General features: G+C 40.6%; 1 protein-coding gene across 15 annotated transcripts in view; it reads left to right on the forward strand.

Moving 5' to 3' along the window:
- Positions 1 to 875: 875 nt before the first annotated feature.
- The window catches only part of PHF14 (PHD finger protein 14), a 142,404-nt gene continuing 122,092 nt past the window's right edge, over positions 876 to 21,187 (forward strand). For all 15 annotated transcript variants that reach the window (XR_013225447.1, XR_013225449.1, XM_077303738.1 and 12 more), the window contains exons 1-4: positions 876 to 1,101; positions 1,508 to 1,618; positions 10,024 to 10,703; positions 18,033 to 18,177. Coding sequence is in view for 13 of the 15 variants with exons in the window: in XM_077303738.1 (XP_077159853.1) it covers position 1,101; positions 1,508 to 1,618; positions 10,024 to 10,703; positions 18,033 to 18,177 (937 nt within the window). In the remaining 2 variants the exon portion in view is untranslated. The remainder of the gene's footprint in view (positions 1,102 to 1,507; positions 1,619 to 10,023; positions 10,704 to 18,032; positions 18,178 to 21,187) is intronic.

Here is a 21,187-nt window from a genome sequence, read left to right on the forward strand (position 1 = left end):
ATCAAAGCTTATACCTTGAATAAAAGGTTGCTTTAAAGATGCCACTGGGCTCAAACTTTCTTCTGCTGCTTCAGACCTTTAAAGGCCTTCAAACTTTAAAGGTACTACTGGTCTCAAACGTCATTATAATGAAACTTCTCTCTTAGATTTAACATCGATCTTGCAGACCAAACTTCCCACCCCACCCCAAGATAAGTCTGAATACAGATTTTTTAAAATTAAAAGTCACAATCCCTTTAACATAATAAGAACTTAATTCTTGATTGGACCAAATCCCCATCTAGTCTAGCATTATTTTCCAACAGTGATCAGGCACATGATTCTGGGAAGCACCCAAGCGGAATCCAGTATTCAAAGGTACACTGCCTCCATCCGCAGAGGTTTCACCAATGGATACAAACTGGACAGCCTGCAACCTTTCCGAACTAAGCATGCACGCATATTCCCATTAACTGCAGTATAACGTCGGAACGAGGAATCTGTTAGACCGTTTATGCACTGGAGGTTTCATTCCAGGCTGCAGGCTGGAGTTTTATTTGTGGCAGGTTGCTCCACCTCTTCCCGCACCCAAACCGGGGAGCATTTGGCCCAGTGCGCCTCATCTGCCCCTGATTTTCGCTCCTGCCCAGGATCTGGGGCAGTGAAGTTCCCAGTGCATAAACGGTCTTAAAGAGCCGGCGGAATGCAGAGAGTTCAGCGCTAAGAGCTGGCGCTGCTCCGGCTGCCCTGCAACGAGCTCGCGTCCTCCGGTTTCTTTCCCTTTTGGGCGCGCAGCGGCGCTGGATGGGAGAGCTCCTTCCGGCCTCAGCGGCGCCCCAGCCAAAACGCGTGTGGGCACGACTTCGCTGCGATCAACGCGCAGAAGCGGAACCCGCATCGACGGAAGTGGCGGCGCTGGGCTCCTGTCCTCTCCGCTTTGGGAGGAAGGAAGTGCATCCGAGTTGCGGCGTTGCCTATTGTCTGGGTTACGGGGCTTGCTTGGGGACGCCGCAGGCGCTCTTTTCCGCCTTGGCTGAGCTTCCCCACCGAAGGGCTGCGAAGGGCCCTCCCGGGCGCGGGCTGCCGCCTATGTGCCCGGGAGCGGCTGCTTGGCGCCAGCGAGTAAGTCCAGCAGCGCCTCCCCTTCTCCCTCGCCCCGGCGCATTCGCGAACATGCCCCGCCGAACGCTCCCTCACGCCGCCAGCCGCGGGAAGCTCCCCCGTCCCGGGTCCCGTCCCCCCCTCCAGCCGGGTCCGCGCGTCTTCCTTGGGCTTCCCGGCCAAGAGGGCTTCGTGGCGGGGAGGGGGGCTCTTTGGAAGGCGTTATGCCCCCTCCCCTCGTTTGAGCCCCGCAAAGGGCTGCCGCTCCTCCTCCTTTCCCTTCGGGTCCGCCCGTAGACGAATGTGGGAATGAACCCGGGTTTTGCGTGTGGACGGCTCTGACTGAAAATGCCCCCCCCTCTCGCCTCCCGGTTGGGCCCCAAAAACAACCCCCCCAAAAAACCTATCTCTCTTTTCCCCCCCGCAGTGGATCGGAGCTCGAAGAGGAGGCAGGTGAAGCCTTTGGCAGCTTCCCTGCTAGAAGCTTTAGATTATGACAGTTCAGATGACAGTGACTTTAAGGTTGGAGATGCTTCAGGTAAATGCTTCCTCTTCTCATGCATCAAATTACTCCCTCCCTTGGTGTGTGTGTGCCTTTTAACTTTTAAATATTGTTTTTTTTTTAATTAGGTGGGGTTTGTTTAGTATATTAAAGCGCCCAGGGGTCTTATTGAAACAAACATTTTAGAAATGAAATTTCAGAGTCAATCCAGTTTAGCCACTGAGGAGACAGGGGGTATAATTAGATTGATGGAGGATGTTGCAGAGCTTGAGGGGTGGCAAGTTGCTAGCTGTGCAATCAACCATAAATATCTCTTGATAATCCTCCAAATTCTGATATCTTTACTCCATTCTTTAATATACTCTTCTACCAACACCCAGCAAGAAGTTCCTGTGCCTCTCTTTCCAGACATCTTATCTTACTAATTATAATCCTTTTGCTGCATTTTTATGCCCCCCTCCCTCCCCTTCTCTAAAAGCTATTGGTCTCTAAGATCATTTATTCATTGTTATCTTAGTCAGGTCTCTAACACCCAAGATTAGTCTTTCTCATTTTCCCTCTCTGTTCTAACTCACCAGCTGTAGGATTCCCATCGCTTCCTATTAATTATCTAGTTCTGTATCACTCCTTCAACCTCAGTCTTCTTTTCCACCTACTAATGTTTTCTTAAAGCATCAAAGCGGACTAGCCAATGGGACAAAAACTGGCAGCTAAAGGGTAAGGTATTCCCCAGTGATGCACCTGTGAGAGCAGTAACTTTGCATGGGGTCATTTCATGGGGCTCATGGCTCTTCAGCCATGCAACCACAAAATCTAGTTATGTTGTTCTAAGCGTATGGAGTCCTTGTACATAGGAAGTACCTTTCATATAGGAAGTACCTTATGCATCTGGATAATGTTATTCTATCTCACAGTAGGTTATATGATTAACTTTACATTCTTGGCACTGTCATTGTCTTAAAATTTGCAGTGCGTGAGAGTAACTTTGGATGTGTCAAGTGACAGTCTGCTCTTTTTTTTTTTTTTGCACAAGTGGTGTACTCCATTAGGCATCTGTTTTGTCACCACAAACTTGTGCTATTAGTCAAATCCAGCAGCAAACTTGAAAGTAAAACACTGTTGGAATACGACACTTTTGAAAATGAAGATATATTGCATTTCACATGTCTTTTTACATATGACATGGAATACTTTTTGTTTTAGAAAAATAGCCATGGTCATGCTAAATTTATGTCTAAAACTATCCTAAGGTAAACATCTCTGTAAATGTTCAATTTAAACATGCAGTTTAAGGTACAATATGTATTTCATACTTAAGTTAATGTTAATGAGGCTAAAAAGAATTTCCGGTATTTACTGTTATTAGCATGAACTGGTTTAATACTTTATAGGCCTAAGTTGTGAAATACACATAGCTATGCTATCAGTAAGTTTTGTTTATTGAATTAAACCACACACAATGCCATTCTTTTAAAAATTAGTCTTTTTATTGGTAGGAAAACTGTAAATATAATATAAAGTATATTTTTCTAACATAAAAGTTGAGTTAAATGTAAACATTTTGTATCTGTGTACATGAGTCCTGATTAACATAAGGAAATAATCATGTTCATTTATTGTGTTTTGCTGGAAGCCATTCTGTCAATATGTGTAACCGACAATTAAACTTTCTCAAGAAAAATAACTTTCAAGTGTGTTGGACAAATTGTGTTCAAATGGTTTGAAATCAATTACTTTTAATCTTCACTCATGTTAAAACAAGTTGCTTTTAATTGGATCTTGGGAAGCTCTACCTAGTCATGACTGATTCAGGCAACCCCTTGTTCTATTGGAGGGATTTCTATTGGAGCCAAGATGATTTGATGAAGTAACAGCTAATGCCTGGTCCTTTTGGCTTTGGTGGTCCTATATCCAACTGTCTAAAAGTGTCCAATGCTGGAAGCTTAGAGTGTAACCAGTGTTTAGGTATCTGGCTTTATAGCATCCAAGAACTTGGGTATATAGCAGTCAGGTGTGCTTTGGGGCATTTCTTGACAGGAAAAAAAAATCTCATACACTTGGACATTTGATCAAGCCAGGAAAAAATGATGAGTTGGCTTTCAAATTTTGGTCAGTTGACTGTTGAATAGTAGTCTGGTATACTTAAAAGCATTAGCTATTAGAACAAGAAAATTGGCATTTCAATTGTTAACTATAATGTTGCTAATTATAAAAATGGATTAGTTATGGATTGGTTAACTGCTGCTTAATTTTTGTGTTCATACCCCCACTTTTCTCCATAGTGGAGATCTAGAATGACTTACAAAATCATTCTATCATCTTCCTTTTTATCTTTACAAAAACAATTCTGTGAGGTAGATTAGTCACTGGTAAATCATCCAGAAAGCTTCTATGGCAAAGTGGAGATTTAAGTCTTAGGCTCCCAAATTCTAGTCTGATATTCAAACCACTTCCCCATTCTTGCTGAAATGCTGATTTTTTTTTCAAATTAATGAACTACAATGTAATGAATATGCATAGCCTTTAGATAGAGGTATTGGTTTATGTTCATCTTTAGAGGTACCTGAAGTTAGGCTTGTCCCCTGACTACTGCAGAGCCAGAGGGTGATGAGCTCTTTTTCAAATGACACCATCATTATCATGGCACATAAAATGTGAAGGTTGCTTCCAACTACGTGCTGGCCTTCTGATTGGCCCTTGGGAGGGAGGGCCTCTCCTCCAAGGGCCATTCAGAGGAGCTGGCACACTGTCGGGAAGCACTAGGATTCTGATTGGTCTTCACTTGGAAGGCCTTCCCACTGAGGGGCAATAAGAGACTCTTCCTCACCCCCCTCCTCCTCCCATTTTCCTGAGCATGGGGAGCTGGCAGGAGGTAAGCTGCACAACTCAGCGCAGTCAGCCAGCACACTTCTTCACCACCAATGGGCTGCGAAGGCTGGCCACTGCGGAGCCCACACTAGTGTCCACTGCCTTCTTGCCACCACTGTGAGGTAGGTGAGGCTGAGAGTGCCCTGATAGTACTGTTCGGTTAGAACAGCTTTATCAGCGCAGTGACAAGCCCAAGGTCACCCAGCTGGCTGCATGTGGAGAGCAGGGAATCAAATCTGGCTTGCCAGATTAGAAGTCTGCACTCCTAACCACTACACCAAGCTGTGGAACTGCTCCACCTCCTCACCTCTGGCAGAAACTGCAAGGCCTGCCTGCCTCCTCCACGGAAGTCCAACTGGTCTTCCAGGCCCCTAGCAGCAGCAAGGAGGCAGGCAAGGACTGCATGCCTTCTGCTGAGGAGGTAGCCAGATTTCCCATCCCCACTGGAGGCGAGCTTGGATGTGCATATCTCCCCAACCTCCTGCCCACGAGCAGTACAAGTGGATGCCTTCCCTTCCAGCATCTTGCCGCAGTTCGCCACCTCACCACTATCAGGGGAAGACTGCCGCATTCTACAGCACTCTTGCCACTCTCTGCAACTCCAGTGGCCACAGCCCCCTTTTAAAGTGGGTTTCACCACTAGTGATGAAATAAAAAAACAAGTTTCCATTTATATATGCTTCATGAAATAATAATCTATCAGTTGACTGGTCAATTGACGTATTTTGACTGTGCATGCACAAGAGTGTGCCACTGCCCAAATTAGCCAGACTGTGAGATTCTGCCTTCAGATTTTTTAAAAAAATCATATATTCATTGTCTGATGGAGCAAGCATTAATCATAATCACCTTCAAGGCCATGTGTAGTCAGGGCTCAGTGTACCTCCCTGCCTATGCCCCCAAAGAGCACTACGCTCTGCCACCACCAACCAGCTAATGATCCCTGGCCCTAAAGAAGCCCACCTGGCCTCAACCAGGGCCAGAGCCTTCTCTGTCCTGGCCCCCCACCTGGTGGAATGAGCTCCCAGAGGAGATCAGGGCTCTGACGGAGCTAAAACAGTTCCGCAGGGCCTGCAAAAGGAAGCTCTTCCACCAGGCATTTGGTTGAGACCAGGCACAACCAACAACATCTACAGGGTCCATGCCCCCCTCCCTCTACCCACCCCCAGAAATCCATCAAGGCATTCTGCTGCTGGACCTGTTGTATTACTGTTAATGTTGTTCTGTTACCCTGTTATCAGTTAGTATTATTAATGTTACAGTTATTTATATGTATGGTTCTTTGTATAGTTCTCAGTTCTATGTAAACCACCCTGAGCCTTCGGGGAGGGCAGTAAGTAAATGTGAATAATTAAAATAAATTAAATAAAATAAATACGGGGGCACTTGTAGCTTTATACCGTATCTCCATTGGCATTTGCTTTTGAATTCATTGGACATCCTTTTTTAAAAGCATGCACATTTCATAGTTTTTATACTAATTTTTGTTTATAGATCTTATACGTTTCTTTTCTCTACCCAAAGGAATTTCAAAGCTGTTTACAATAGCCTTCCCTTTCCTCTCCCCACAACAGACACCCTGTGAGGTACGTGAGGCTGAGAGAGCCCTGATATCACTGCTCAGTCAGAACAGCTTTTTGAGTGCTGTGGTGAGCCCAAGGCCACCCAGCTGGCTGCATGTGGGGGAGTGCAGAATCAAACCCAGCTCGCCAGATTAGAAGTTCGCACTCCTAACTACTGCACCAAGTTGGCTCTATTTGCATAAAGCTAACTGGTGCCACTGGGTCATTCACAATCTATCTTGTAGTATTTCTGAAAAATGATACAAGATTTATTGAGACATTTCACATTTCCAATGTACTTGATCAGCATGCATTTTCACAAAATTAAATTCGAGAAATTATCTTAGAGGAAAGGTTCTAGATATAAGCTTGTTATTGAAGTGCTAGTCTCATATCTTTTTGTATAATTTTTGTAAAAATTAAGACTGGTTGCAATAATATAAGCTGACTTGAGCCCCCCCCCCCCACCTATTAAATTCTCAGGCTGATCTCTTTTTCAGTCTCATTTAAAAAAAAAAAATTCCATGAGCCCCTGCCAGCGAATGCTGGCAGGGGCTCATGGGGATTGTAGTCCATGGACATCTGGAGGGCCACAGTTTGACTACCCCTGCTTTACACATACAGCCTTCTTAAATATTACAGAACATCAGTCTTGTTTCTGCACACTATCTCTTCATGTGACCTATGTGATAGATGAGTCTAGCTCATCTACCATGGCTTCTCTGATTTGTCCTTGAACACGCAAACAAATTGGAGGTTAAATAGAACGAAGGAAAATGGCATAAACAAGCTATTGCTAAAAAAAAACAACCACCACCCTGGGAGCTGGTAGGTGACTTTTTACTGCCTTCTCTGCAAGTCATGGTATCAGGCAGTTTTCTTACATGTGCTATAGATACATATACTCTCTAGAAAAACCCACCTCTTTGTTTCCAGGAACATAGCCAATTGAAGAGTGTGGGTGTCCATGCAGTGTACAAAAGAGAGGTGGGTTAGTTAGGGTACAAAGAGTGTTTGAATGTTGCATTTCATGTTTATAAAATGAACGCATCTAATATTTTAGCCCTTAAATGCATGTGATATCAAAAGACTTTACACCTGCTAATGCCCCTGGCTAAAAGTGTGTGTGTAAATTATTTAAATTGTATGTAAACTATATATAAATATACACCTTAAAGACAAAGGGTATAATTTAATATTATAAAATATGGTTAATTACTTTTTCTTACAATATTGAAAGTTGTGATCTGGTAATAGTTAAGGTAATAGGATATGTATATGAAAGTTAAATATTCTACTTATTAAAAATACAGCAAGAAATATTAGTGCCACCTGACAAATGAAAAGTTTTTCCCCAGCTACTGTGCTTAATAGCTTTTTAAAAGTTTGATTTGCTGCCTCTAGATATTTTAACAGATAACTTTATTTAAATCCAGATGTTAATTGTAAGTTCTCCCTGTCGCTGTTGAAAGAGCCTAATTTTCAGGAAACTTACGGACAAAATTAGTTTATCTTCATGGTTTTCTGATTTACTGATAAGGAAGACATTTTCCTTTTTGCTGTTTTTAAATCTAGTCAGATTTGATATCTGTGTAGTGGAACGTCTTCCTTCTCCAGCCCCTTCCCCAGATTTTCTTCCAGTTGGTAATATGTACACTACTTGGGTATTTACCGGATTTTTGTTTGTTTTTAACTTACTGGACCAGAACATGGCAATGGTAAGAGGTCCCAAATATAGACTTGGTTTATTATCTATTTGTGATAAGTAGTGAGGAGGTGTTAACATTAACTCCTCCTGTTCCCTGGCTAGATAAATTGCAAAGGACTCAGAGCAGGTGTGTGTACATGTATCCTGTATTGTGAAGCTTCGGAACAGCCTGAGGCAGTACTACACTCTTGCTGTTCTTGCCTGTTCCAAAGCTCAGTGTAATATGAAACCTTCCCTTCCCCAAATGGTTGCGGACAAGTCTCTGATATTGAACCAGACTTTAGAAAAGGCAAAAGTAGCTCAAGAGTTTCTCATTTCTGCCTGCTTGTGTGCATCCGGACATTGACACATACACCCTGCTGAGATAAGGAATTTTTTATTGTGTTTGTAAGGTGCTAGCAAGTCACAGCTGACTTATGACAATCGCAGCAAGGGGTTTTCAAGGTGGACTTTAGAACAGGAGATAGGGGTATTTTAGAGGATGTGGGATAAATGAAGGAGCATTGAATCATACTGTATAGATGATAATAAGAGAATCCAGAAGTTGCTTCTTAACTAGATACAGTTGTAAATGATACGGTTTTCAGAAAACTGGTAACACATCTTGTTCTTACTATCATAGACTAATTGTAAAAGATTTAGTGCCATGTTTATCAAATGAATATTTTCTAGGCTATATGCCACTTTAGGATTGTCATGTCATTGTTCCTGTGCTAGGCTTTCATATCCAATCCTCCCTTGTTTTGTAAGTAAGATGTTTAGAGTTTTCCCCATGCTATACATTTCAAGAGTCATGTGGAGAACATAATGTGCATGCATCTGACCATAGATGCATCTGTGGTCTCCTGGAAGTGGTCTTCATGATTGCAGTAGCACAACTTTCTAGATTCATGGAAATTTATCTGTGACCAAACATGTGGAAATACCAAGCCATACGTTAGGAAATTCTGAGAACAGTGGTAGTATATTGTGGAGAAAGTTTTAGGTATCTGCTTTTATCTAAGTTTCAAGGGCAGTAGAATCTAAGAGTTCTAATCCAAAGAAAACTTTTTAAAATGGATGCTGAAAGCAAACAATTGTTTATGTTGTTTTGAAATGTTATACCTTTGGTGATCTTGCAAAAACTTGAAAAAGTCAGTAAAACTTACAAGTGTTTCACAATTTATTTCCCCCCAAAAGTATCCCTAAGTTATTTAACAAAAATATTAAAATACAGCTTACAGTCTTACATTTAAGCAGCATCAAGTCATAGTTCTGCTTTTGTCCGAAACAAGATTGCATAAACTATTTTAGTGAAACAATGTTAACATTTCAAAAAGAAAACTAGATCAGAAAGAAACAACGCTTAGATTGTGATGTTGACTATTGTGTGTTTTGGGGATGCGGTACTGTCAATTTGTGAGCAGGTTGTTATGCAGAATGAAACTGGGTAGTGAATGTTGATGTTAAATTGTAGAATAGCACATGGGACAGTTGGAGAGTATTAAGTAAACATACTGGCTACCTATGGTTATTTCTTAGGTAAAATTAGGCTCATGAAAATAAATGTATAGACTGTATCATAAGCCAAACATTTTGTTGTTTAAGATTAGTGGACAGTAACAATTTGTATTGATACTTGTATGTTTTAAAAGTGTTTGTAGTTTAGATCTTAATTTTAATTATAGTTGTATAACCTTTGATTTAATACAATCAAAGATAATCTAAAAATTATATGCTGTAATGTTGTCCTCAATTATGTTATTTGACAAAGATTTCATTATGTAACCTTAAGATATATTCAGAATCATAATGGCAAGTCTAAAATAGTTTTGTATTTCAGAGCATATATTGCACCAATGCAAAGTTGTAAGAATGTTTTGTTTTTTATCGATATGATCAGAATTTGAACCTCCCAAATAACATTGTTATATTAAAATGTACTTATTCTGAAATGCTCTGTGGCCAAAACATTGTAAGTTAACTTGCTTTTTGACTTGTTGGAATCAGTTACTCAATTTAATGCAGCATACTTCAATAAGAACTGGGCTGTTTGTCTAAAATATGACTTCTTGTACATATTATGAAGTGTTATAGAGACAAAACTTCACATTATTCTACCAAATCAGACATTCTTCATCAGTAGATTTACAACATTAAAACAGCAATGTCAAGTGAAAAAATTGGGCCGGTGAAAAATAGGCTAAGGTGCCATTAAGGGAAGAATATTTAGTTTGACTAAGTTGATAGCCTCAAGCCTTTAAAAACTTTTTTTTGTCATTTTGTTTTGGAACACCTTTTTTAAATTTTCATATGCTCAACAGATTCTGAAGGCAGTGGACATGGCAGTGAAGATGGATCAAAGGATAGCGGAGAAGGATCCTGTAGTGAATCAGAGGAAAATGTCTTGGAGGAAGACCTGACAGAAGGAGGAAAGATAGAGGAAGAACAGCCTAAATGCTCAGGTGGAGAAGAGCTGCCAATAACAGAGAAAGAGGTGATTAAAACTGAAAAAAAAGAGGAAGAGGAAGATGGTGAAGGAGAAGAGAGGCCAAGAAAGAAAAAAGAGAAAGAGAGAGAGAGACCTGCAGAAACAGACGCTGGCATTGATGAGCAAACAAACGAACCAAAAAAGTGGAATTTGCGAAGAAATCGCCCTCTGTTAGATTTTGTATCCATGGAAGAGCTCAATGACATAGATGATTATGACAGTGAGGATGACAATGACTGGCGACCAACTGCTGGAAAGAAGAAGGGGAAAAACACACTGCGGAAAGAGGGAAGTGATGGAGATAATGAAGATGACGAAGATGACGGGAGCGGAAGCGATGAGGATGACAATGAAGAGGAAGGCAACGAGGAGGATGAGGAGGATGATAACAGCAGTGCTGCTAGTGATGGTGGATCCAAGAAGAAAAAAGCAAAAGCTCTTAGCAGGAATAGTGCTGATGATGAGGAGCTGACAAATGATAGCCTGGCCCTTTCACAAAGCAAGAGCAATGAGGTAGAACAGTCAACTTTCTATAATACCTCTGATGAAAAATGGAAAATACTCTGCAGTGTGATTGTTTTGAAATTACTCCCTAAAGCTAGGCATAGTTACTGGACAGTGATCACATTAATGAGCTGCAGAGTTATGCTATATTCTCATTAAGATACATTTGCATCAGTCTTTTGTCTGAATCCAGCACCCACTGAAGACAGTGGGACTCTCCTGTTGCCTTCAGTGTATCTTGGATTGGGATTTTTAGACTTCACTGCAAGCCTTTACAAGCAGTTAGATTATTTTTCCATATACCATGCTGAACATGAAGCAGCTGTACCATTAGGATGGGTTGCAGTAAATACAAAACAAAAGCCAGTGAAAGGTAAGGTAGCATTGCTGTGTAGAGTAACCATCGGAGTGGTGCTAAGAACAGTGCATTTTTATTTTTATAGATAGGAGTCATTAAATACAACAAGATTTAGCCAGAACATACAGATTTGTTGGGAAAACATGATGATTTTGTGCTTTTGAAAGTTACAAGTAACATAGTAAAATTAAAGAAAGGTGAAATGTCAAATCTGTTTGCACACATCTCAAACTGGTACTAAAAGTTGTATGCTCTGGCAAAATATGTTTTGTATTAAAACTAGGTTTTTTGTGGAATATTTGTGCCATGGAGCTTCTGAGTTATGTATACCAGGTTTTTAATTTTAGCATTTACTATTTAAATATTGGTAGAAACGGTGACATTTACTTTGTTACTATAGTTTAATGAAGGCCTAGTAAAATTATATGTTTTCTTACAGCAGACCCACAGCCTAAACTTTTGGGATGTTGCCTATTTGAAATGTTTAATTTTTCATCTAACATGTATTCATTGTTTAAAATTCTCTGATAGTGTATAAAACTCATTTGGGTAGTTGCTGTGATAAACTCATGAACCAATCTTTAGCTTGTAGTGTCAATAAATACATTTTTAGTCTTGGGCTTGAGTATTTCCTGTTAAGACACCAGGGCAAACATTCAGGGTCATGGTGCCATTTTGGAGAGCTTGAGATATGGTGATCAGAGAGATGATACAAGCAAGAAGAAGGCTGAGATGCATAGTACCCTTCTTGGAGTAAGCAGGATTTGTCTTCAGATGTATGTTGAGGACAGCAGTGAGATGCTTTCATTGATGCAGGTTCACAGTGCATTTCTAGTCTGTTGTAAAGTCTGACTGTTCATAGTGTGAGAGAAGCTCAATCTATTATGCAACTGAATCCCTTGATCTTCCATATCAGAATAATTTTATAATGTCTTTTTGGCCTTCAGGCATGCATCCTAATCAAGTATCTCACATTTCACCCCCAAACTTTGCTCCTAAGTTGATGAGTGAATATTGTGGCTGCACGTCAAAAGAAGCTGTGCGAGCATGTGAGAAATATTGAATCTGTTTTAAGTATACATTGTGGCATGTCTTGTCAAGTTCACAAACCAGCTTTAAAAACCAAAAAGGAGCATATATGTAAGAGGGAGTTGCTGCAGTGAAACTTTCAAGGCCGCTGTGATTGAGCAAGAGAATGCTGAACTGTTGTGTAGGTTCTTTGCACTGCAGATTACATTTCTGCTGTAAGGAATGAGGAAAATAAATGCCAGAGAGATGAATTGCACTGAACTCAATACAGTGGCAACCGGTTTTCATCCCACTAGTGGAAATCAGCGCTGAATCTTGAAAAATCATTTTTTACTGGAGACCTGTTAGGGGTACAGGCGGCTTATCCAGTTCTCCTAAGTCTCGATCTTCTTCATCTATCACTGATCATCTTCCTTTCTTCCAGAATAGAACACTTCAATTGCTTCATATTTTTCTTCCATACTGCAATTCACAGAGCACAGTGATTATTAAAACGTGTGAGAATTTATTTTTTTAAACCAATTTTTGGAACTGAAACTTGGCCTGAATGGTTCAGTCTGTTCAATATGATTTATGTGGTTGGTTTTTTAAAAAGGCCTTAGAGTTTGCTAGGTGTGTCTTGTGACCATTTGACCATTCCCATGTTAAGAGTTGTGAGTGTGACAACTTTAATGTCCACTTTGCAAAATATCGCATTGTTTCATGTAAAGATATAATATGATTGCGTAGGGGTTCTGGAATATAATGTAAAACAGTTCTCTTTTGTAGCAGTGCTGAATTTGTCTTTTCTTGATGGCGAACTCGTCACCATAAAGCTAGGTTTAGAAAAAATCCAGTGTACTGTACACAGTGCTGCTGAGCTATGTAGTTTTGAAGGATTACTTGCCTATCTTGGCCTACTGTTTTATCAAGTTTTATTTAAATATTCTGATTAATAGAAGTTTAGAAATATTTGACTTTTTCTAATAAGTATGTTTTCATGTACTCATGATCAACTAGTCCCAACGATTTCAGTGGAACTTGGCAGAATGAACATTTCTGGACTGAGGATGCTCTCTTGTTTATATCTTCATAACTGTTTGCAATATTTTCAGTATGTCTTATATTGAAGGCTTCCATTATATTTTGCTACTAAGTGCATTAGCAGTTAGGTTTGAAATACCTTCTTCATCACAATTAGTGAAGAACACAAAGCCCGAGGGCATTATACAGGATAATTATAGAGGCTAAAAATAGTCCAATGAAGTCTTAGCCATGTTGTGTTGCAATGGGTGAAATCCCAAATATTTTGCTGTAAATATTTTCTAAATTGTGTAAATGCCATTCAGTCACTGTATTTTCTTTGACACATTTAATCTAACTTAGGTATATTAACTTGAAAAAATCTATTTCAAGTGATAAAGCAACTAACATATGCCCAATGTAGAAATTTGAAGAAACCAACCCTGCTATCCTGACCTTTTATAAGACAAGCCTTCCAGCGTGACTGTCCCTTTCTTGTATTGGGACAAAATGAACTGAGTTTCTTATTTTGGTGGTTGTTGTTTTAATTTGATCCTAGAAAAGTTCAGAAGTAATTTTGCACATTTTGTGGCATGTTAAAAAGCTCCAGGAATGGCCATACTAGAGATAGGTTGGCTAAATCTTAACTCATGTTCTACTTAGAATAGTCTTATCCCTGGTACACAAGGTACATTAATGATCAATTAAGCATCGTTTAGGATAGGCTGCTGAAAACCAGAGTGGCAAATCTGTCCCCTAAAGCCTTTCCACCTTATCCCTCTCTCCCTTCACACACATGGAGTTGTATATAGCTCCATTTTGTTGCAAGCTGAGACGCAGGCACCAGGCTTTTTTAACCCTCATTTCTAAAGTGTTAGTGTTTTGGTAGAATCTCCTCCCTTAAATTACTTAGCTCCATATGCTGAAACACCCATAGGCAGAATTTTATTTCTTTTCACACTTTGGGCTTGGGGTGGGAATGGGATTAGTGTTTTACAATCATAGGATTAAAATCCAAAGACGTGCTTAGGTTTGTACAAGCAGCTTGTACTACCTCAAACAAAATTTGATAGCCTTTTTCCCCTTTGATAGGGCTGTTTTCATAAACTGCTTGCTCAGTGGTAGAATTCGGCAATCCTATGTTCTGACTTGTCCCAATATGCTGTTTTCTTTTGAGCACATTGTTCTCCTTTTACTCATGACTATAACCTTCTTTATAATTATATAGAAAGTAATCAATTTTTCAATTTTAGTGTTTTCTTAATTTTCAAGCTTTTAGTAGCAAACACTTGGGTGGATTTGCTTTTGATCTTTTTAGTCTTTATGTATGCCGCATTTCCAGAATATGGCAAGGAATTTCATTTGACAGCTGCTTCTCCCTCTATTTACAACACTTGCAAATCTGGCTTCAGAGTGGCAGGTTGACAATTCACAAGGTCTCTGCAGGTGCTACTGGTTTCTTTTAAGAAGCTTTCAGTTAGTTGTATATAAGTATCAATCTAAGGGTAGACTTAGATGGCCCATTTGTAAAAACATTTACTTGATAATAAAGTCAGTATACTCAAATTTGCATAAGATGAAAAACCATTTTATTACTATATATATATGATGATGGTGATATTCATACAAATATGCACCATTGGTTGGCCTGTTTTTTAGCTTATAAAACAATTTTGCCTTATCTTTATGCTGATATCAGTTTGTCATGTAATGAGCAATTATGACAAGGAAAGTATCTTCTCTTACATTGTGAAAGGGGAAAACTAGTGTAAATTGTTAGCAAAAACATTCCCTTCTCTCACTTTATATAACCTTCCTTCTGTGGAGGTGGTATGATGGGATGATACTGCATCATGCGGCAAGAGATTTATGGAGTGAGATTTCTCCAAAAACTCTCCCAGTTGTTTGAATTCTTATATGTTCTTGTATCCAGAAGATTAATGGCTTTTTCAAAACCACTAGCATTTTTAAAACAGTTTTCCTATTCCACAGAGGTAGCCAAGTTAGTTCGGTAACAGACAGAAGGAGTCTTGTGAAACCTTAAAAGTCCAACAAATCATTGTGGTAGTCTTGTGGCATCTGATGATGAAGTAGTCTCTAGCTTACAAAAGTGTATGCTGTTTTTTAAGATGTCATAAAGATCAGTTGTGTTCACTATATTCATACTGATGACAATGATACTGTACTGGGAGAATAAAATCATCTCTAGGAAAATAGCACTCAAAGATCATAGAGAATAGAACAATGACTGGAACTTAATTTTAATTAATAAATCAAATTCATGAAAAATGTAGGTAAATATAGAAACTACAAATAACTCATATCAGTTAATTTGGGCTAGGGTCAAAATAACTACACTGTTATGTCAAGCATGTAATTGTTGATATTTTTTCTTTGAAGAGCTGGCCACTGGCAGTGTCTCAAACTGTATTTGAAACTCCATTCAGGGATTAAACATGAAGAAGAGTTGGTTTTTATACCATGCTTTTCACTACCTGAGGGAGTCTCAAAGCTACATACAATCACCTTCCTTTCCTTTCTCCAGAACAGGTACCCTGCGAGGTAGGTGGAGCTGAGAGGATGGTTGTGCGCTTTGGACTCCAAAGTGCCCAACCCTAGCTGAGAGAGCATTGACTCACCTGTTCTATGAGAACTTAAATGTTCAACTGTGTGATATTGTAACTTTGGTTTCATGGCTACTTCAGTGCTTTTTCAAATTATCTGACTGCAATGGAGTCTTTGTGTCATTTTACTTCTTCCAAGGGTATTTTAGACCTCTGACGTAAATTGGACAAGTGACATGCCTTTGACCTATCAATGAAGTGTATGAATAGTGAAATGATGGCAAAGATACAAATAAAATAGATAACGAAGGCAACTATAATTCAGTGTGCTGGAGCTGTGTTACTGCTGTTTCAGAGTTTGGAAAGTTGGCAACATTTGTTGTAGGTCAGTTTGGAATTATTATGTAACGAATATTACAGGCAGGAGATAGCAGTTAGGTAGAGGCGTAGTGATGGAGGATCCTTCCCCAGTACAGTTTAGAACAGGGGTAGTCAAACTGCGGCCCTCCAGATGTCCATGGACTACAATTCCCAGGAGCCCCCTGCCAGCATTCGCTGGCAGGGGGCTCCTGGGAATTGTAGTCCATGGACATCTGGAGGGCCGCAGTTTGACTACCCCTGGTTTAGAATTTGACCTCAGCTATTATCCAAAGCGACAAGTATCAAATGATGCTCTCAGTTACATACGTTTTAGGGTCCAAATAGTGTTGAACTGTCTACAGTTTTAAAGACACAATGCTGATACCTTGCCTTTTCCTTATATCTCAAGGCATTTTACAATTCAGAAACTAAAAACAAATCCAGTAAAACCCATGTAAGCAGACCCCTCCAGTATATGTAGCTTAACCCCTTAAAAGCTCTAAAAAATAAAGCAGCCCACAGCACCTCCTAAACACTTCTAAAAGTGGTTTCCCTTTTGCCTTCTGTGAAAGCCTGTTCTATAGGCCTCTACTGAGTGTGAATGCCAAGTGGCCCAACTTAAACAAGGGAGTAACTAGACAGTGGTAACCAGAAGACCAATGGTGGCATACAGGGACATTTGGGGAGACGTTTGTCACATCTAGGCCACCAAGGGCTTAATATTAAAGCCAGCTCCTTGATTTATATTCTGAAGTAAACAACCAGCCAATGTTGCTGTTTCAAATTGGGCAAGCTGTGTCCCCTGACAGAAAGAGAGATGGCAACATCATACTACCTCAGGTTCATAATCCTGGTCATCGTCCTATGTGATTTATGCCATCACATGTCAGCAATGCCATCATACCCTCTAAATTGGACAAACAACAAATCGACATTAGAAACCACAGCATTCAAAAACCAATAAGGGAACATTGTAACCTTCCAAGAAATTCAATTGGTGATTTCAGAGTAGCAATTCTCTTGCAAAGGAATTGCAAAGGGAGATTAGAAAGTAGACTGCTGAATTGCAACTGATAATGAAGTTCCAAGCAATGCATCCTCCTGGACTGAATTGAGACCTAGGTCTCCTGTCTCATTACCGATGGTGATTTCTCTACCCCTCTGCATATCACACATAATCCAATCATGTCTGCTATTGTCATTCATCTACTGTTATTTGCCTGCTGTTGTTATTCAGCATTTGAAATCACGCCACTTTCCAAGATACAAAGACAGATGGACTTACATTCTAGCTGTATCTGAAGTGAGCAGTGACAAAAATGAGCAGTCATGAAAGTTCATACCCTGCCACAAATTTTGTTAGGCTAAGTGCTACTGAACTCTTGCTCTTTTCTACCACTACAGACAGATTAACACGGCTACCCATCTTTCTCTATCCACCGCTAATAATCATTCTGATCCATTTGTAGTTATTGCTTAGCCTTCAAGGATAGCCCAACATAGAGCATGTTACAGTAGTCAAAATGTGGTTTCAAAAGAATGGATTTGTTTGACTAGGTAGGATAAGAAAGGAGAGAATTAGCAAACTAGATTAAGTTGATAGAAAGTTCTCTTCCTTACTATTACATAATCCTGCTTTTCAAACAGCAAGGTGGGCCCATGAGCACTGCACACCCAAACTTTTAACATGCTCTGCAGGTTCCAGTGGAGACAAATGAATCCAGATCCTTCCAAAGCATCAGCCTTCCTGTCTTAGCATTACCTCTGTCTCTGCCTCAGCTTCAGATTGTTCTGCCCTAGCCACTGGACACAATCTCAGAGCCAAGATGGACACATCTAGAGGCTTAGATAAAGAGTTATAGAGCTGAGTGTTATAAAAGGAATAGTACAGATATGAAGTAAAACCATTGAGGAAAAAAGTTAGTAAAATGTCCACTTTGTGAATATGAGTTAGCAAGCACAAATAAGTGCATGAGTTAATGGCCTTTCCAGTATAACAAGTACACTTTTATTTTTCAATAACAGGACTCGCTGATTCTTGAGAAGTCTCAAAACTGGACCTCCCAGAAAATGGACCATATTATGATTTGCTGTGTTTGTCTTGGGGACAATAGCGAAGATGCTGATGAAATAATCCAGTGTGACAACTGTGGGATAACAGTGCATGAAGGTAATTTTGCTTAGTTCTTGATCTGCAACAAATACCATTTTTCGTTTATTAAAATAAGATCAAGCCTGATCGTTTATACTTGCTTTATACATTTATCATTGATTTTTAATATTTTGTCACCTAATATTAAAATGTGTGCAAATGAAATTCTGAGCAATTGCCCGATCCTGAGTCAGTCCAAGGATATGCATGGGTGTTGTCATCTTTGACAAAAAGCTGGGTTTTCAAAATTAAATATATTGGGCCAAGGGCTTCTGAATGCTGACCTTCTTTTGCTGACTTTACCTGGGTTCTAGGGTTAACAGTTGAAGAATTCTCTTGCAACTTGCTTTGTAATAGCAACTGTTGTCTAGGAGCACGTTTTAGGCTGCCAGCTAGACCTAGCCTGCCACCTAGTTCTGGGAAATGTGACGTAGGAATTGAACAATTTCAATAGAACAACTTTAACAAAGCCCCTAGGGAGGTCAAAAATGTACAGGTTATGGAGGGTATGATTTGAGGGGGACCACCAGATGTTTCTAGGTCGGATTAACCTCAGTCAAATGCCTGGAGGAGGAGCTTTTGCAGGCCCTGCGGAATTCTGGGAGTTCGGGCAGGGCCCTGATCTCTTCAGGGAGCTCGTTCCACCAGGTGGGGACCATGACAGAGAAGGCTCTGGGCCTGGTTGAGGCCGGGTGGGCTTCTTTAGGGTTAGGGATCATTAGCTGGTTGGTGGTGGCGGAGCATAGTGCTCTTTGGGGGGCATAGGCAAGGAGGTACACTGAGCCCTGACTTCATATGGCCTTGAAGGTGATTATGATTAATGCTTGCTCTATCAGACAATAAATATATGATTTTTTTTAAAAATCTGAAGGCAGAATCTCACAGTCTGGCCAATTTGGGCAATGGCACACTCTTGCGCATGCACAGTCAAAATACGACAATTGACCAGTCAACTGATAGATTATTATTTCATGAAGCATATATAAATGGAAACTTGTTTTTTTATTTCATCACTACTGGTGAAACCCACTTTAAAAAGGGGCTGCGGCCACTGGAGGTTGCAGAGAGTGGCAAGAGTGCAGTAGGATGCGGCAGTCTTCCCGATAGTGGTGAGGTGGCGAACTGGGGCAGGATGCCGGAAGGGAAGGCATCCACTTGTACTGCTCATGGGCAGGAGGTGAGGTCCAACCTGCTTCTCTGGGGCCATGGATCTGCAGACAGTTGAAGGTGGCAGAGCGTAAGGCTCATTGAGGGGGTATAGGCAGGGAGGCAGTCTCTCAGGTACACTGGGCCCAGACCACATATGGCCTTGAAGGTGATTACCAGAACCTTAAGTCTGATCTGGAATTCAATTGGGCGCCAGTTGAGTTGTTGGAGTATTAGCCAATTGTGGTATCTCCATGGTGTATTTGTGAGGATCCTGGCCACGGCATTCTGAGCCAATTGTTATTTATTTATTTATTTATTTATTTATTTATTTATTTATTTATTTATTTATTTATTTATTTATATTTAAATTGTAGTTTCTGGATCAAGTATAAGGGTAGGCTTGCATAGAACGAGTTGCAGAAATCCAGTCTAGCGATGACTGTCGCACGGATCACTGTGGCTAGGTGTTCTGGGGCCAAGTAGGGCTCTAGTAGTTTGGCTTGTCGTAGGTAGTAGAAGGCCTGCTACTTTCATGACCTGTGCCTCAATGGAGAGGGAGGTATTGAGGATCACATCCAGGTTTCTGGCGGAGCAGGCTACTGCTAGTCACACTCCATCCAGGCTGGGCAAGCATGCTTCCACACTTGGTCCCTTCTTACCCAGCCACAGGACCTCCATCTTTGAAGGGTTGAGCTTCAGATTACTCTGCTTGAGCCACTTTGTCACTGCTTCCAAGCATCTGGCTAAGGATTCTGGGGGAGAGTCAGGGTGGTCAGGAGGAAGAACTGGGTGTTGTCCACATATTGATGGCAACCCAGCCTAAACTTCCGCACCAGCTGTGCAAGAGGGCGATTGAAGATGTTAAATAAGATAGGAGAGAGGACTGCTCCTTGTGGGACTTCACATGTGAGCTGGTGATGGCTAGATACTCTCCTATTTCTACCCTCTGTCCATGACTCCAGAGGAAGGAGGCCATTTAGGAGCTGTCCCACGTATCCCAACGTCAGCGAGGTGGTGAGCTAAGAGTTCATGATCAACTGTATCAAACGCTGCTGACATATCTAGTAATACTAGCAGCGCTGCCTCAGTCCAGCTTGCGGCGGAAGGCGTCCATCAGGGCGACTAGCACTGTGTCTACCCCATGGCCAGGTCTGAAACCAGACTGAAATGGGTTAAGGGCTGAAGTTTCCTCCAGGAATGTTGATATCTGGTCCGCAGCAGCCCTTTCAACCAACTTCCCCAGAAACGCTAAATGCCGTATTGTTAGACATTTCTGGTAGGTTTTTAAATTCATAAAGTATTTCTGAAATGGTAAGTAAAACATAACTAATCCTTTTTAGAAGAATAGGGTTTAAATTGCACATGCATTAGTGTCTTGTATTACTTTCATTAATTTTAAAATATAGTACCAAGGTACTGTGTGTTTGAAGATCATCTGGATTGTCCTGCTTCCCTGAACTGTAACACCATCCAGATTACAGTGCACTCAGTGAAAATGCATTAATTATAGTTCCATAGTGTTTCAGCTAAATGCTTGAAACTTAAATTTAATGGAGGAAATCCATTATCTTGGATTTATTGTTGCCTCCACTCCATCCCACATTGTTCCCATGTTCTGGCTGTCTTGGTCATATGTTAGTGTGATTAGCTGTGCAATCCTTTGCAGAGTCTTCCAATCTAACTGTATTACTTTCCACTGGCTTAGACTGGTGTAACTCTGCATAGGAAATTGAAGTGAAGGAGTTTTGCAATGGTTTCTGTTAAGTTCTGTGAGACAAAATAAGCCAGTTGCAATCAGCAAGATTGTTGGGAAGGAGGAAAACCAGCACAAAACTCTGTGGTTGTCAGAGGGAGGTTTAGCATTCACTTGGGGGCATCT

Source organism: Paroedura picta, chromosome 11, assembly GCF_049243985.1.
Source record: "Paroedura picta isolate Pp20150507F chromosome 11, Ppicta_v3.0, whole genome shotgun sequence".
Classification (NCBI taxonomy): Eukaryota; Metazoa; Chordata; class Lepidosauria; order Squamata; family Gekkonidae; genus Paroedura; species Paroedura picta.